Source organism: Branchiostoma lanceolatum, chromosome 11 (assembly GCF_035083965.1).
Source record: "Branchiostoma lanceolatum isolate klBraLanc5 chromosome 11, klBraLanc5.hap2, whole genome shotgun sequence".
In the NCBI taxonomy this organism is placed as follows: domain Eukaryota; kingdom Metazoa; phylum Chordata; class Leptocardii; order Amphioxiformes; family Branchiostomatidae; genus Branchiostoma; species Branchiostoma lanceolatum.
In genome coordinates this window covers 8242011-8260746 of record NC_089732.1, presented here as the reverse complement: position 1 = coordinate 8260746, position 18736 = coordinate 8242011, and the positions used below count along the sequence as shown (strand labels likewise).

Below are 18736 nucleotides of genomic sequence, written 5' to 3'. Positions count from 1 at the left end.
GACATAGCGAAAAATAGACTGTCACATTTTCTTTGACTTTGGAATTGACATTGGCATTCTACAACATCAGTACATTCGTTTTCTGATTTATTTTACAATTTACAGCATACATTTTCTCATTTTGCCTTCTTTTTACGATTTACAGTATGGTCATAAACTTTTTGTGTGGAAACTGATGAAAATTGAGGCACATGCAGATAATATTCATATATATAAATCAAATAAACACGGCCTAATGAAAAGTCACCATTGTAGTTGATAAGTCTAACTCTACCATAGGGTTAGCAAAAAGAACAAATAATCAATGATACTTCTGTCATGGTTGATATGACTGACAGTAGTAGTTGTGTCATCTCTTTTTGTGGGGGAGGCATCAGGTTCCTCCTAGCTGTATCTGTATTGCTCCTAGCTGTATCTGTATTGCTGTACTGCCGAGTTATGATAAAAAAGATGTTCAGTTAGGAAGTCATGTCTTTAATTCATTATATCAACACTCACAACCACGTAATTGTTTTCATCAACTTTATTTAACAAAATCACAAAATCATATCAAAACTACACACAAGATCTATGATTATTTGATATGATTACTTACATACAAATATATATTCTGTGTCAGACTGGAATGTGGAAAGCAAGACATTGTTACAGTTCCTTGAAGTATCAAGACACACTCCGTGCACTTCAACTGTAGCAAGTCCCTTTCCTCCTGTAGTTAAGTGATGATCCTTGATGACTGTTCTATCGACAATTTTAAAAACTAAAATTACTTTTCAAACACCAATGGGTTCTGACTAGTATAGATCTACAATAACAGAAAATCCTATCTCCTTTGTTTCCCTAGACACTAATAAACATAAGACCATACAGTATGACACTTTACTTACAGTGTGACACTGTGACACAGTTATAACGTTGTTGTACTAGGCAGGAAACTTATCAAAACCTATCATAATCAACAGATGAAACTTACCCTAATAGCAACAGAATATTTCCAAAAACCTGCTACTTACTAAGAATTACTAAACTTCTTGATTTACATAACTATAGAGTGCTGTCTTATGTTGTGTGAGCTTGTGCTTGACATGCCTCCACAACATTTCACTGTCAATCAAAAGTCTACTGAACTTCAATCCACCTGGAAAAAAAGAATACATATAACTTAATCAATATACATGACATGTTGGGACTTGACAGATTTTTCAACACATTCTGCATCAAAAGTTCTTATTACATGATAACACAAGACAAGTAGGGTCTCTACATGTAAGCCCTCTTTCAAAATCCAAAGAAATTAGATTTTTTAAACCTTCTCCACACTGAGGATGAAGCCTTTTGGCACTAACATCATATTGGTTATAGAGTCTTAGGCAGCATGAGGTTTTCATCCAAAATACCAAGTTGTATCAACTACAAGAAGTAAGCTTGGGTTTTGTTGATTCAAGACAGATCAAGCCTGCAAAAGGTTAACCATTAACAAGCAGTGTTTCCCTTTCAAATGTAAAAGATCACATTTTCAAGATGTCAACTCACTGATCTAAGAGAGATATGCAAGAAGAGCAGTAAAAGAGAAAAGAAGTGCAGTAGTAATGGCCAGTATGTACCTCTCAGTGCCACTTGGTGCCTCCTAACGATGGGAACTCGTCTGGCAGGAGTGCATGTACCCTACATGTGGGGCAGGTACTCTGCTGTTTCAGCCACTTGCGGATGCAATCAACATGGTAGAGATGTCCGCATTCCAGACGACATACCGTGTCTGGAGTCATCACGTCGTGGCATATAATGCAGTCTGACTCGTCATCGTTCCAGTTCATCACGTGACGCCGCTGGGGCATCGGAGGGTTCCAGCCCGGTGGCGGCGCTGTCTGATGACTCCTTGCGCTATGCCCCCCTCCCACTACTTGTGGCTGCTGCTGGTGGGGTGGCCGTGCAGGAGCGCCCCCTTGCTGCTGCCTAGTGAACTGCTGTTTCCTCAGCTGCCTTGTTTGCTCTTCCATCTGCCTCTGCAGAATTCTCTCGGCGACGCGTTGGATGATCATTTCTAGAGACAACCCAGAGAGCGAGCCTTGGTTGGACTTGCGCACTTCCTTTATAACGTCCGTCAGTTGAGTTCGGTTGTAACTCGGGAACATGGACGCCAGCTTTTCCATGATTTTCTCAAAGCTATTCTTGCTGGCTGCATTCAGACTAGCTGCATTCAGACTAGCTGCATTCAGACTAGCTGCATTCAGACTAGCTGCATTCAGACTAGCTGCATTCATACTAGCCATGGCAGCTCCGTGGTTCCCCAACCTTTGTGCTTGCGCCGCTGCTGCTAGAGTGTGAGCGTGTTGTCCGTTTGCCTGTTGTGGGGCAGCCATGTTCATTTGAGGCACTTGGACGGGCTGCAAAGCTGCTGCAAGTGGTGGTGTTGGCTTAGGCTGATGACTACTGGCACCTACAACAGGAGCTTTCTTCACAGCTTGAGCAGGAACTGGTTGGTGCTGAGTTGCCAGGACTGGCTGGGGTGCGAACACATGGGTTTCCTGGGCACTTGCCATGGGTTGAACTGGTGGCTGTATGGATTGAGCAGGTGGCTGCACAATTGTTGGAGGGGTTGGGGCTAAGTTAGGAGGCGGTTGGGTGGGCATTGCCTTGGGAGGCTGTTTCACAGGAGCGGTCTGTGATACTTGTGGTACTGGGGAGATGTACTTCTCGCTTCCTTGAGGAGATGGACCATTCCCAACAGCACCTTTAGACGGTTGAAGAAGTGCTTGTGGGACGGGAGGGGGCGGCGGAGGCATTAAGGGAACAATTCCTGGCAAACTAGACAAGGCATGACCCTTGCGAACCTTCTGAATATGCTCCTCGAAGTTCTGCTTGCACAACCCGAGCTTCTTTTTACAGTCGCTAACGTTGTCTTGCCAGCCGGCCAGAAGTTGCCTAAATTCTGCCATGTTCGGCTGAGCAGCGCTCTGCTTGGCGAGGTTTTGGACGTACATGTCGGCTTCTTTCATGGCGCGTTCCAGCATCTGACAAGTGTGGTCTCGCCTTGTCACCAGGACGAGAACCTCTGCTTCCTAAAGGACAGTACAAAGACATTATCAGTAAATGTCAAGTTGGCTAGTCTATGTCAGAGAGCAAAATGCAATGTTCAATATACTGTTTAACGAATCTGTTGCATTGTAGAGAAAAAGCAAGCAAAGCAGACATGTTCTCTTTAAGCAAACTAAAAATGCTTTTTAACTCTAAACTATAACTAACCTGAGCACGCCGATGGGCTGTCTGCCAGTTGGACTCCAACTTCACCACACTGTCCTCAAGTTTCACCTTTTCTGCAGTGAGACGGTCTCGTTCCTTAGACAGTGCAATAAAGTCCTTGCTCACATCCTGAGCAGCCTTCTTGTGCATCTCTTCCCCTTTCTTCAAGGACTTCATATCTCCTTGAAGTTTGCTGACCTGTTGGCAGAGGTCTTTCTTCTCCTGTTGCCATTTGCGGCTGCTGGCATCTCTCTCCTGGGACAGTGCGATGAAATCCTCTTTAACTTTCTGGTATGTTGTCTGCATCTCAACGAAGGCTTGTTGTGTTGCCTGAAGCTCTGCTTCCATCTTTCTCTTCACCTGCATGCTCCTGTCTAAAGCTTCTTGATGCAATGCGGACAGACGATCCTTCTCTTGTACAACACGGAGATAGTCCTCTTTGTAGTTCTTCTCAGGTACAGTGTTCACTGCTGCACTCTGCATGACAGGAGTGGCCTGGCATGTAGCTTCTTTACACTCAGGTTTTAGCTGTCTCTGTAGTGGGGATCCGGGTGCTTTATGCTGGTTTTCTTTTTCAGCTTCTAGTGAGTCTACTGATTTCCCCGCAGACGTTCCTTGCCTACTGGTGTCTCCTGATGATTTGTCCTCCCAGAGGTTCCCACTAGCCCAAATGGCGTCAGCAGTCCTGTTGTCAAGCTGATTGTCCCTACATGGTTGTACTTTGCCGCCCAACGCAACATTGTCGTCGTGAACGCTGTGAAAACCAGAGTCCACAGATTCTATTGTGTCCTTGTTTGCCACCATGTTTGCAACCATCAAATTCAGCGCGCTAGCGAGGGAGTCCCCTCCAGAAGACTGGCTTGCCTGGGAGAGGGAGTCTGGGATTGCCTCTTCTGAGTTACTGTGGGCTGAAGGGGACTGTGATGCAGGCTTCCCTGGCACACACAGTTGTTGTGGGGGAGATCCACTAGAGGTGGGCTCACCTGAAGAAGTTTGAGAAGGTATAGGAGATACTTCATTAAAGCTGTCCAAGGCACCAAAATTGTCCAATCCCTTTGAGTCCCAAGATTCATCATCATCTAGGATGTTGTCAAGGCCTGTGGCTTTAAGGAGGCTTGTGTCGGACTCATGTTTGTTGCTGGTGTCATCGCCACTATTTGGCACGTCGTCGGCAGCGCTGCTGCTCAGATCTGGTGAGGACTGCTGGCTGTTGTCCGAGGGAGTCATCAGCTGAGGGGGAGGGGAGTCGTCGGACAACGTGTCCGGTTCCGGAGATGATCTAGGAGTGAACGTTGCTGCACATGGGTTCAGTGGAGGAGTGATCTCTCTTTTGGGGACTAGTCCGAGTTTTCCGGCATCTTTCAGAAGGCACACCGTGTTTTCAGAGACAACAAATTGGAGTGAACCAAGAAGGAAGGATTTAAGCGAGCCTGCGTTCACAACCAGCATTTTTGCTTCGGGAGGAAAGTTGTCTAAGTCTTGTATGAGTTTAGGGCTGTCCAAGGAAAGAGGCCCTTCACTGAGCAAAGAAGCAAAATAAGAGTAAAGGTTTTCTTTGACAGGGTCAGGTTGGGTTATGCTCTGTGGTTGTACGAGAAAGGGAAAGTTGGCAGTCCTAACATTTAGATCACCTCCATATCCAGCCTCAAGCAGTCTTGCTTGTTCCTGGAGGCGCTCTGGCAGAGCAAAGGGACGGTCCTGGTGTAGCTGGTGCTGGTGCTGGTAGGGGACGAAGCTTCGCGGTTCTGGCATATTTTCTGCGTCGGCAGCTGACATGCGTGTAGTTGGCTCGTTATCGAATCGGAAGTTCAACTCCAGCTCCACCGCTGGCTTTTCCTTGCTTTTCTTCTTGCGCTGTTTGATCTTTTTGTCCTTTTGTTGACCTCCCCCTTCCTCTTCTTCGAACTTGTCCTTCTTCAGGACGTAACCATAGTTATTTCCAGCCTTCACAGGTTCCTGTTCTTGTGGCTGTGTGTTAAGTGTTACTCCAGGTTCGTCCTTGTTGATCGCACCTTCCAGCATTGGAGAAGTCCTATCCAATACCTCTTGAACAAGATCTAGGTTGTCATTTGAATCTAGACTACTTTCTACTTCCTCCAGCTCAGCTGGCGGCCCAAGCTTTTCTCTCCTTGCCCTTTCTTTGGCCTCCTTTCTTCTTGCCTTTTGAAGCCTTTTCCTTTCCAGACGGTATAATCCGCTAGTTTTCATCCTGTATATGACTTTCTTCTCTTTTGGCCTTGGAGGTACACTGTCACTTTGCAACCTCTTTTTGACGTTTCCATCTTGGTCATACATGATCAGACTTATCACCTGCCCAGTGCAGTCGGGGGTGAAGCAATCTTTCAAGAGAAAGTCCTTGTCAATGACGTGCAGAGCAGTCCTATTTTTCTTGTAGCAGGTTGGGTGGAACTCAACCTTGCACCTTTCCGTGCACTCCATCCTGACAAACCCCTTGAAATCAGGGTCGGTGAGGAATATATCGCTCTGGAAGAATCCTGTGCAGTCAGAGTAGCGGCAGATGGCATCAGGCCGAGGTGGGCTCATACACATGCTAAGTAATTTCAGCAACCCTTCCCTCAGTTGCACAACATCTGACAGCTCGATCATCCTGTGGCTCCCAGGCCAAGTGTACACATTTATCCTAGAGTTGGGAACTGACATGACATCTAAACCTCTTTTTATGATGTTTCTTGCATCAGGGTACCTATTTTGTTGAATATATACAGATCCAAGCCCATGGTGTGCTAGGGGAAACGTGATACTGGTGTGCTCTTCTATAATGTCTTTGAAATGAATGCAAGCAGATTGCAAATCCTTTCCAAGTTCAGTAGCTGCATAAGCTTTGCCGAGAGAATACTTTAAGACAACTATGACCACCAGAGAAGGCTTCAACAGCAAGGTGTGTTCACTCGACATCTCGAGAGCATTGCTGTAGCAGTAGATAGCATTACGCACTCTTCCCTCCAGCAGGGCTATCGTGCCCTGGCTCATGTGTCCCTCAAAGTCAAGTCTAACCTGAGTGTCTCTATCAACAGGTGGCTCTCGGATCTGTTTCTCTCGCTCTGTCTTTCTCGCTTTTGCCTCTCTGTTGGGTTTGGTGGGTTTGGATGGCCCACGTGTTTCAGATTGCTTTTTGGGTTTGGATCTAGCGCTTTCTGTTTTGGCTTTAGTGGTTTTTACTTTGATATTGTCATCGTCAGAAAAGTCATGATCAGAAACAAGACCAGGCATACCATCTTCTTCGTCGTAATCATCGCTGCTTGTTTCCTCATCACTGGACCCAGGTTCTACCAACCCGGGAACGTCATCGATGTCGGGAACACTGCCATTGACCGTTTCTTTCCTAAGCTGCTTCTGTCGCTTCTCCTTTTCTTCCTTGAAGCGCACAGCCTGCTGTTCAATGTCCTTCATGTCAGCCTTCATGGCTTCGGATGCTTTACAGACCTTCATGGCATTTGCATTGACGGCCAGAGCTTTCTCTATCATACCCAGGTGGAAGTAGGCCTCCGCCAAGCGGTAGTTACCTTTAGGCCAATCGTACTTGAGCACGATCGCCCTCTTCCCATCACAGAGGGCGCTCCAGTAGTCGTTAGTTTTGAGGTAACTCTGAGCACGGTTTCCATACAGGATGTGATTGAAAGAGCTGCTGTATAGAGCCTTGGTGTAACTTGATATTGCTTGCTTGAACTTCCCCTGTGAAAAACATTCATTTCCTGCCTTTTTGAGCCCTGTTGCCTTCTTCTCGTCTACTCGACACTCGTCCTCGTATTCAGACACAGGGTTTTTACCCAGTTTTGTGAATTTCTTGAGGTGGTCATGGAGCTGTCGTGCAGCGAGGAGGATTGCCACCATTTTTGAGTCCTTCTTTCCACCCTGTATACTGTCACAGATCTTCTTAAATGGAAAGCACCTTTCTGCATCGCTCACTGCTGTGGATACCTTGTCGTAGTTGTAACCGTTGATTCTGAGGGGGGGAAAAATGCATTTCGTTTAAAAAAATTATCTGACATACATTGTATGAGGAGATGGCTATGCACTAGAAACATAACATCATAGCAATATCACGTGTTCTAGCATGAGTTACTGTAAATGCAGAAATGTTCGTGGGGATTTAATTTTGTGGGAGAAAATGGAGTGTTTGAGGTGGTTTTGAGTTCGCGTTTGAAACAATAGTGGCGCTACAGTCACATGATGGAACGGCTAATTACGTGGTGGTTTTAAGTTCGCAGACATAAAACCACCACAAATATTTCTGCATTTTCAGTACCCCATTAGAAATACAAATCAGGACCTACTAGAATCAATGTATGGTGGAGGCCAGACTTTTTTTCTAATAAGGCCTAGGAAAAAAAATGTTGTGTTTCCGGTTACCCGACCGACCCTAGCAAAAACCCCCGACCCTAGCCTTTTTTTTGGGTATCGGTCGCTGGGAAAAATAATTTCTGAACTTGAGTGATGAAAAACAGCGTGCGAAATACCCGCTTGCGCAGTTGTGCAGCGCAACGATATTTTGATCGGTTCAAGTTATTTGTAAGCCCAGATTACGCAGTACGCTACCTAAATTTCGGGCCTGAGAACTCGATTTGCGGTAATTATTTGCACGAAGTAGAAAATTTGGACCAACAAAACTCTACTCTTCTAGTAGTCCCTACGTCACACACGTGCACACGCACACACTCTCACTTTCGTAAATTTTCAATCAAAGCACAGACATCGACCCCCAACCAAACAAGTTAATAAAGTTACGGATACTTTTTCATTCATTTGCATCCATAGTCAACTTGTTTTATTCTGCCTGAAACGCAAAAATCTGTCCGAAAAGAGAGCGCGGCACCCGGTCGAAAGACGATATTTTGCAGCCGCCATGATGGATTTTTCAACTAACGCTAAATATCGCGAGAATGCGTGAGAGTAATGACGCAGGGCCTGCAGTACCGGCAACTACTGGTAGAGGGCAGTGTTTGAGTTGCTGTTTATTTCTATGGGGCGAAGTGTTGCTAGTACTAGTGCTGATTTTTTTCGTTGGCAACATTGAAAATTGCACAAGTGGTGAATGAGTGCCTTTACTAAGCTGGGATTTTTAAAAAATTCTCAACTTTGGAACAATTATTATAGAATAAACAAAGAAAGTTGTTAAAATGTTGTGACAGTGAGAAAGCAACTGGACAATGACATAGATTATTGTATTTAGTGATAATTATACATGTATATTCTTAATAATTTACCTGCCACTTTTCTAATTGGTAATTTCATTCCGGGGGGTGCTTTTATTAGATTTTGTTCACCCCCCTCCGGACAGTGCATGTTTAACCACATGAGAATTGAGTGCAATGGTAAGGAGGCTGACCAAAGCACTGTGAGGCCAACAGTCAGAGCATTTGATGTCACCAGGAAAAAAAAACAAATTAAAAAAAAACAAAAGGGAATCCCTACCTACCGACCCTCATTTTTTCGGGACCGTAACAGGAAACACAACATTTTTTTCCTAGGCCTAAGCTGGTTTTACATCCATCTACCATTTCAATATCTACCCAGCATCAATGATCTTAGGAACATAATCAGGTATATATTTAAACAGAAAAGTTGAGTTTGAATCTGTTGAAACAAAAGCGCCAAAATAAAATGCAAAAACTTTATTCTTATTTTTTTCAAAGCCTGATATCAGCTTTGATCCAGTAATTGTCTACTACCACTACATAGTTACTGGCAAGTGGTTGTGTTTACGCATCATTGTAGACATTCCATATGTCTTTGAAGTCCTTGTGAATGCATAGCCAAAATGGGAACAGGCTGCATACACTTGTAGAGTAAACAAGTGACGTACAGAAACACTGTATTTAAGAAACATGCATTTTCGACATGCAACCAGAAAAGTTTTTGATCAATTATGACACACAAGTTTTAAGATCACACATTTGCAGGAAGAGGAGGTCACCTGCTTAGCACTTGGGAAAGACGACCAATTTTGTATTCTATATACGTGTACTATGATATAATGTAACTTACTTAGTTTAACGGGACGCTTTTTGTCTGTTGTACATTGTAACTTTGCAATTTCTTACACATGTTTCTCAAGATTGGGGCCGTTTTCAGGACCCGCCATCCATCCTGGGACAGAAATTTGCTTGTTGGGATAGAAAAAAAATTTCGCCCATTCGTCCAGCAAATCTGAACTTCATGACATGAAATTGATGAAATTGTAATTTCGTAAGCTTAGAATGACAGATTTTACAACGAAAATTACGAAGATGGGCTCCGAAGCAATGAGTGGGATGGAAGAATTTAAAGCTGAAGTCAGCCCTGCTTAAAATTGCGGTAAGGAGAAAATGGAGGGTTCACTGTGATTTTGAGTTCGCGTTTAAACAATAGTAGCGCACTACAGTCACACAATGGAACAGCTTTTTGCGGTGGTTTTAAATTCGCGGTAAAGAGTTCACTGCAAAAATCATGAACATAAAACCACTGCGAACATTTCTGCATTTACAGTATTCTTGGACATAAAACAGTACTGTTAGATATTCTAGGATATGAAACAGTTCTGTTGGGTATTCTTAGACATGAGGTTACACAGTTACTCTATTCTATCAATATAACAGAAGGTAACAAAGTACAATTCAGTGTTTGACCTGAAATGACATCACTGTAACGTTGCAAGCTGTACATGCTGAAAAACAGTGAATCTAAGATATTCAGAAAAAATATCATACCTGTCAATCAAGTCAAGGATTTCAATTAGGATCCTGTCATCAAGGGAAGCATGGAGTTTGTCGTGAGCCTCTTCCACTAACTCTACAGCATCGAAGTACTCCCGGGGGAGACTTTCGATCTTGAACTCTTTCTTACTGGGCAGGAGACCGTGCTGGAAGGCCCAGGCAGTCCACTTGTCCGGCTGGTTGACTTGCCCAAACAGGAAAGGCGACAGCAGGTTGACCTTCATCACCTGTGGGAAGGATATGGAACAAAACTGGTCATCTTAAATGTGAATTGACACAGAGGATTTGGAAAATCAAATTTACTTTGAGTTTGAGTTCAAATATCTCAACTATAAAAGTTATTAGACGTAGACACCATAATGTAGAAGGGGGTATGCTCTTTCAATTGGCATAAAATTCATGTGTTCTATTTAGACATAGGAACAGTTCTTAGGCTTAAAGTAGATAAAATTTTCCAAATCTCTAGACCAGTGTCTTTCCAAATCTTAAGTACCCTGTGTTCATCAATCATGCAGAAATTTGTTCAAATGGTTATACTTTATAATTTCAAATGTGGGAAATTAGGGTACAGTATCACAAAAATATTCTATATTTTAGTTAAAACATAAAACAACACATGGCGTCGGCATGGCATGACGGTAGGGTTCAAGTCCCCTGACAAGCCCTCTGGAAAGGCTTTGAGTGGATCAAACAAAGCTGTCCGGTTATGCAGCTTGTACTGTTCAGTACAAACCTGGTGTGTTATGCCATGAGGCGGTCTACTAGATATGCAATACAAACAAACAGACACACTGTTCACAAGCAAATGCTGTTTGACAATGTAGTACATGTACCATACCTGACGATGGGTATTCCGTTTGGCAAGAGCCATCTGGAACCATCTTTTCGCACTTTCGGCATTGCTGCTTGCAGTGGTAATGTCCTCCAACTCATCCGAGTCCGAATCGATGAGATCTGGAACGTCGTCCTCGTCAGACATGGTCCGACTTGTCTGTGGAGAAAAGGGAACTGTATAAAAACCTAGTCTATATAACGCAAACTCCACTGTCCGGGGCTTTTATCGCCCCTCCCCACAGAGAGGGGTGGGGACCAGGCGCTGGGCCGGGCCACTACAGCACGATTCAGTTAGGCTAATAAAAACCTTGCTTAAATTATTGTACGGACAGAACTTTATTGCACGACTATTGTGGCAGGTACAAAGTATGGCAACAACAGTAAACATAGAACGAGACATAAGTATGGAATAAAACTATTCACAACAACAAAATGACTATCTTAGGTTTCACATGATTCAAGTTGGGCTAATTTTGAGTATCATTATTTTTTCTAATAACAAAACAATCTTTTATATATTTGCCTATTTTAACACTGTATTATTGTATACATATGGAGCTATACTTAAAGAAGGGCTCGAAATACAAAAGTGCAATTTGCATGCTGTTTTCAAGATTTGTACGTAAAAGTATTCTGAATTGTGCAATTGTGTATGTTGAATTCACTTGTATACATGCATTGTCAGAGTGTCATGCTGCTTCCCAATGCTCGCATCGCATTGCGCTAGTTTTTCCCCAAAAAATGTACCAGTAAGATTTTTTTCTCCCTAAAAATCTTTTGTAACAAACTGATTCCTTCCTTGTTGCTTGTAAAGTTTACTTAGGAACGCACAATTCCTTGTAAATGTGAGCTTTGGCCAGTTTGGGCGTAATGTTGGGCAAAGGGAACAAGTGCTGGCACACATATACGCTCGTAAATTTTCAAATGAAACACCAAATTCAACGCCCAATGTCTAAATGCAAAAATCAATCTGAAAGAAACGACATCGCACGCTCGGCCAAGAAGAAAATAGTCGCCAAGTTGGCTTCTGAACAACTACTGCTACACCTTGATACAATACCCTGAGTCTAACAATGTTTGTGATAATTCCTACAACAATTCCAGCACTGTGATTTGGCGAATATTTTATTTCTGGGGGTGAAATCAAGTCATTTTTTGGCTGCTAACATATCCTTAATGACTTGTGACACTTGGGCCCTTTACAGCTCACATCTAGTGTTCTTCTAATGAAACTTTTTTGAGTCCAAGTGAAGTAATGTTTTCTTGATTATCAACTTGACTAATTTCGAAGTTACATGATACAAGTTATAGAGTCCATTCCAAGACACCGCGAGGGTTGTTTTTGTCATAATTTAGAACTATTTTCAAGTTATTGTTATTTTTTATGTAAGAGATTTGATACTTTTGAAATATTTTGAATGTGATTTCAACTTTATAAATATTTCTCAAGTTTTCTATAACTTAAGAAATATTCATGATGTAGAATATGATATTTACAATGGTTTCTAAATAATGGTAACATCATTCTACCATTATTTACAATTATTTACAATTTCTTACCATTTTCTACCATTATTTGTAACATCTCTATAAATAGGTCAGAGGGCTGGGAAGAAAGTAATTCACACATCATTACGAAGTTTAGGGAAGAATGCTTTCCACAAAGGACCGAGCAGTGTCCTGCAGTGAAGTCTGAAGATGTACAAAGGCAGACAGAAGGGGCGGATTAGCACCTACATTTATGGGGGCAATCACCATTCTACCATTTTCTACCATTTTCTACCATTTTCTGTTAATATTTCTAAAAGTTAAATAATCACACAGATGTTTAGAAATTATTACAAATAAAGAGGTTTTTGTGCAGTTACTTTCAAAATATTTCTAAATTATCTAATTAAATTCAAATAAATTCATATTTTTGTATTTGATCTTTTAGAAAATTTAGAACTATTGTCAGTCAGATATTCTTTTATTAGAAATTTTTCAAAATGATAACAAATATTATTATAAAACCCTCGCGGTGACTCGGAATGGACTCTATAACCAAAGATACAGAAATAAATGGGTACCAATCGCTGGATCACCACAGTGCGAAATGGCTTGTTTGTTTGCTCTGTTTTCTAAATGTGGACTGAATCAAGTGTCCTAGTGCTGTGTATATATAGCAACCAACAATATCATGGTAACATGAAACAAATAAAGTCAAAGGACAGATGAAAAAAACGTAAGGCAAGCAATGCAGCTTTGCTTTGGTTCGTATGTTTTTTGCCAAGCACACTGGGCCACCCCTACTCTCGATACCAGTAAGTGCGTTGGATTTTTTTATGTCCAGAGGTTTGGCACTTGTAGCTTAGGCCTGAAGCGCCCTCATACACATTCAGGGTCGCCAGCTTTACGTCACCATCCAAAATGAGGAATGAAATCCTTTACAAGCTGAGCTGGGCCTGACCATAGAATAGATGTCTGAAACCTATGTGAATTAGTAAATATCAAAGAGATTTAAAAAAAACATGGTCTAATAAAGTTTGAGGAAAAATACAATGATCAAAGATAAATAGCCTCAGGGGTTTTTCTAGAAAATAATATTGTTATATCTTGTTAATTCAGAAACCAGTTGTTCTGTCCTGACAATGTAAATTTCAAACGTGAAACATTCACACACAAAAAATGGTGAAAAATATAAATCGCTTCATTTCAAGAGATACTGTACACAACAATGTAATGATATAGATCTAAGGCTTCCAGGTAAAAAAATTGAAAAAGATGCCTCAGACTTCACATAGCAACAACCCTTTATAAAAATCAAAGTAGCTACGTAGTCTAACACAACCAAGGGACTCTTCATGATAGCTGAAGGGGTTTTTCACATCCTCATTCAAAAGCCAAGCCAAGCAACAGGCAATTACCAGTAGAAGGGCATCAAATGATATTCTTAGTAACTCGAAAGGAATCATTGATTTGATTCCTATATAAGGAATATAAGATTTTTTGTTATAGCACAAGAAAAATGTTGCAAAAAAACACAATATTGCAGAGATTAAATGACATAATCCCTTCGAGTCAGTTCAAATTTGGAGAAAAATATAACAAGCAGAAATTCTCAGTACAGCTTAAAGGAGTCCTAAACTCTAGAAGGGGATGTTATTTTCCAGTCAATTATGTATCAATAAATATCTAATCAGACTTTTTACAGAATTCCGTTTGTGGTGAATTAGGCGACCTGTGTTTTGTAAAACAATACAACACTGAATAACACTGTGCAGACCCTACCCATATATTTGTTGTAAGCAGAAAATGAATGTGTATTCCTAAGATTCCTTTAAGGCCTTTAAAAATCATGCTCCAACTTGCGTCTACATATACTGTTCATGTTAATGATGGACATGTTCTAATTTGCAATATACCTGCCAGACAAATATCACAAAAAAATTAGTAAATAACAGGCTTTCTAGATCTTTCAAATTCTCTCAAAAGGCTACCTTTATCAATATTCCAGTCACACTTAATACGAAACAATATGGCATTTAGTAAACAAAAGTCTAGATCCAATTCTCTACTTTACTGTGGACCTTCTATGTGGGACTTCATGTTAGAAAATCTCTTTTTCCTAACAGTCCTTTTGCCCAACACATTTTTCTCCTTTCCAGCTGTGCATTTCTGGTACAGTAGTTGAACCACAGCCTGTGTGGCTGAAACCTTGCGGCACCCACAACACATATGGTCTCACCTACAAAAGAATTACAGGTAAAACAGGACCAAAACAAGAGTACTGACCACCGCAAGCCGACGGATGTGGCGCTGCCCCAGGTAAAATAGCCCCCTTTGAACTGTCTGTACCACAGTGTTCATCTTTTCCAAACACAGCTGAAAGGCCATGACGATACCAACACTCCTCAAGTAAGGCAAATTTCGATCTCCTCGCTGCAGACAAGCTTGAGTCGGAATGACGCAAATCCGTCCAAACACTTGCAAAGTGATTCCCTCATTCGCTATCCAAAAAAAAAATCCAACTAAACAAATCAAAAGCTGGGAAATATATTAATATTCATCAACTCTGACTGAATAGTCAACTGTGGGAGAACAAGGTATTATAACAGCCATGAAACAGGCAAAAACCAATTAAGACACCCGCGGTGTACTTTAATATCCAATTAACGTGTCCTCCGGTATGATGCTGACAGTTTGTCAGCTGGTAGTCAAAGCGCACGGTACGGATGTAACTGTAAACTCGATTTTAGTGGGTATATGGCTACTTTAGACCAAAATGATTATGTATCAAATTTGTGATTACCTCTCATCTTGTCTGGCACAAGCCAGCTCTGACCCAATTCAAAGACACAAACAACCATCTTTTGTAAGGGATACACTGAAGATCAAAAAGAAATGCCATGGACAATAATCTGATCACTTATTCTACTTAACAGATACAACTTATATTCTATTACTAGATCTTTTTTTTCATCTCACATAAAACAACAGTATCATTAGAAGTCTGCAATAAACTGGTGTTTTGCATAGCTATCACAACAAATTGCAAATATCTGATATTCCAAATCACACTTCCTGTTTTTTTCATAATGTAACATCTGTAGGTTATGGCTCAAATACCAAGAAGTTCTCATCTGCTTTTTGCATTACAATGTAGCTTCATGTACGTGTACTCTCAGCATGTAATGCAGTGTAACTGACAACCATGGACAGGGGTATTCAACAACCAGGCACGAAAACACTTCAGACACTGCGTACGCAAATGGTTTCCTTAGCAACAACATCCTTTCAACTGGAGGAAATAATGGTTGGAATCTTTTCATATCGCCTGGCTGCGAAGTAATTACTCTTAAGAATCTACCTGTACACAGTACATTGTACATGTTAGTGGCTCTAAAGCCTCATTTCATCAAGAGCCAGATGCAAATGTCAGTAAATATCAAGGCAAAGGAATCAAGACTGTTATACTATAAACATCATCAGCGTGACTAATTTTGTTTGTGTTGCTATGGCCAACATGCCAGCCTATAGCACTTGCCAAAACACACCTGTATCTCAGCACTGTAAAGACTACATTAACTTTGATGTTTCCCTGGAGAATTACATTCAACCCCTCTCCAAACAAGTAGAAGTATATCCTATTTTTCAAGAGAAAAAAGATTATATGCAAATATCTTGATTGTAGTTGACCATGGGCTAAAGTCCAACAAAACAATCCTTAGATGTTACTAGAGGTCAGCATGGAAAGTCACATGACAACTAAAGAGTGGTGAGGTTAAAGCAGTATATACTGCACTGAAGCAACCTGCTAAAAAAAACTTCTTTGGTCTTAAAATTGAAAAAACAAGGCACTGCAGTTTTAACTTCCAGTAAATTTTTTCCGGTATATGCATTTGTACCAAGATTTGTGAGGTTAGCAAATACATGTACTGCACATGGGATTATACTTATAGTTATAGTAGACACAGTGACACTATGCCTGCATAGGGGTGCTAGCAAAAAGTACATACCAGCAAAAAGGTTTCCTAAAACAATTTTTTTTTCTTTTTTCTCAACAAGACCTATCCATGGCACTAGGTTATTTACCTGAATCTATTATCTGACTAATCAAGACCATGCCATGACATCTGAAACATAATATAATATTAATATTCAGTGTGACAAGTGGCAGTCCAACTTTAAGCAATCTGATAGTGATACATGTTTGTATTTACATTATGAAATTGAAAATCAAGGGATCGGACTATTTTTCAGGTTCAGGTATGAGTACAGGTACAGCAGTTGAGGTATAGGTCTAGACCCGGACCTAAGTAAGTTTGGTCACTTATCTGTGAGTTAATCATATCAGGGCTCGAAATAGTGGGTGCATGTGCACCCAGTGCACCCAAAATTGGAGCTGTGCACCTAATTTTTGACTCTGGGTGCACTGGTGCACCTATATATTTTTGTAGCCTATAGGGTTAAGGTACTATTGTACACCAGTATACAGAATATTCTTGAAATGTAAGTATAAAAAACAGCATGATAACTTTTTGCTGTACTTTATTTAATGTATTATTTGTTTGAAATTTTGAAGTTAGCTATAGAATTACAGATTGAAGTTCTTAAGAAAGGCAGCAGCGTTAAACTTTGTAATTATGTTCTGAAGAACATTCAATTTATTTTATCTGGTGCACCCAAAATTCTTTCTGTGCACCCAATTTTTTTAGTTGGGTGCACCAGTGCACCTATTCCCAAAGATGAATTTCGAGCCCTGCATATGTATGTAGCCAACTGTCTTTTTAGTGATAAATTGTTATCTTTGTATTAGTACATTGTATTTACATATTATAATCTCACAACAAAAAAAGAGTTACAAGTTTTCTTTCAAGTGCAAGATTCTCAAAATTGTACCAAGGGATTGACCTATCTTTGGTCTAAAAAAATGGTGTTCACCAATGCTTTAGTTTGTTCAGGTACAGGTGCACTTGATGTTCAGGTCCTGACCATGTACCAATTTCACAGGTCCAGGTCCAGGGTTTAGGTACACAGCTCGAGACCAGCGCTAGTTCCTGTCTATGCATGCCACCAGCACACAGTACAGCTTTAAATTCAGCAGGTTACTCGTTCCTTGGTGAATATACATGTGCTTATCGTATCCCAGATGATACCCCCATAGCATGTATTTCACTGCTGTATCTATTATATTCATTGGTTTGGCTGTTCAGGACAGTCCAACTCTAAGGACTGTCCAACAATAAGCCCATTCGTAGATTCGAGTACGCATGCATGTAGTGTCAAGGGTAAAGGCCCCTGGCTTTTAAACAGTTGTCGCAGTTGTTGTCTCGACCATTGCATATAACAATTTCCGGACGTGTTTTGTTTACGTCTCAGGGCCTTCACCTTTGACACTGCACATGCGTACTCTAATCTACGAATGGGCTTACATACCGCACATCCTGTTTCTATTACAAAGTGTGAGCCCTGCTGACAAGACAAAGACAATGAAATACAGTTGATTTTAACATGGACAACATAACAATCATGAAGATTATAACATGTACCCGGTATTTGATCTATAGTACTTCATAGCATCTATAGCGTCTATTTCAGGACCCGAATACAAATCAAATCAGTTGAATACAAATCAGTTGAATACACATGGTCCAGAACAAGCTTTTGTGACTTCTTCGTTCTTGTTTGTATGCCACATGTACACATATAATATCCAACTGGACACCCATATTGCTCTATTTGAAACAGTATACATACCTGGATACCTGTAATACCTATGATACACGTGTACCTTAGTTACATGCATAATGCACTTTGTGTTCAAACTTTGAACATTAATACGTATACACTATACAGTATCAACAAAGTACTAACTTTTTGTATCGTCAGACATACACACTGGACACATAAAAATTAAGACAAACTTTGGCCCATAGTTTCCGCATTCGGGACGTCCATCCACCTCAAATCAAATCGCCCCTCCCCGCAAATATTTTTCTTTCAATTTATATTTAGCATGTACAGTCCTTTTGTGCGCCTGTTACACGGTTCAGAACAACCTAAAGTAGAAATTCGCTCGAATTGGGATGGAAGTCTCATTTGATGGGTTATTTCGGCAAATCTTAACAGTATTAGCTATGAGCCAAGTTCTTAGGTCGTGAACTTTGTCTCGTGTTGCTCTTCTTAGAGAGTTAGCCAGCTCCGAACTTCAACAAAAGTTCGTAAGGTTGTCTTTACTTTAGTCAACAAACGTCTCTTATTCCGCACAGAATTTGAGTCACACTCACCCCTGTTACTGTTCGGATGGGAACAATGTGACGACTACGCAGAAACGCCCCTAACTTTCTGGGAAAGTTGGGTTCAAAGTCCGTAGAAAACTGAACAGTCGTACTCTAAAAAACAATATGGCGGGTCTTCTGCTTCGAATTCAAGAACCGCACAAAGTCGCTAAGAAAGAATCATCAGAT

The 18736-nt window shown here is 41.0% G+C and overlaps 1 protein-coding gene across 1 annotated transcript; it reads right to left on the bottom strand.

Annotated features, from left to right (window-relative positions):
• Positions 1 to 508: 508 nt before the first annotated feature.
• On the bottom strand, positions 509 to 18692 carry LOC136445425 (E3 ubiquitin-protein ligase TTC3-like). The gene is made up of 6 exons (XM_066443433.1): positions 18557 to 18692; positions 10792 to 10944; positions 9948 to 10180; positions 3244 to 7204; positions 1605 to 3059; positions 509 to 1138 (listed from the first exon to the last, which is right to left on the bottom strand). Exons 2-5 carry the CDS (start codon positions 10930 to 10932, stop codon positions 1608 to 1610), a joined length of 5787 nt encoding a protein of 1928 aa, XP_066299530.1. The 5' UTR covers positions 10933 to 10944; positions 18557 to 18692; the 3' UTR covers positions 509 to 1138; positions 1605 to 1607.
• Between the last annotated feature and the right edge of the window lie 44 nt (positions 18693 to 18736).

Bases quoted from the DNA above. Each gene is read 5' to 3' on its own strand.
- LOC136445425 (XM_066443433.1), bottom strand. From the start codon at position 10,932: ATGTCTGACGAGGACGACGTTCCAGATCTCATCGATTCGGACTCGGAT. The intron at 10,181-10,791 runs GTATGGTACATG...TCCTTCCCACAG, and splicing joins AACGGAATACCCATCGTCAG to GTGATGAAGGTCAACCTGCT. The intron at 3,060-3,243 runs GTTAGTTATAGT...ACTGTCCTTTAG, and splicing joins CAGCCCATCGGCGTGCTCAG to GAAGCAGAGGTTCTCGTCCT.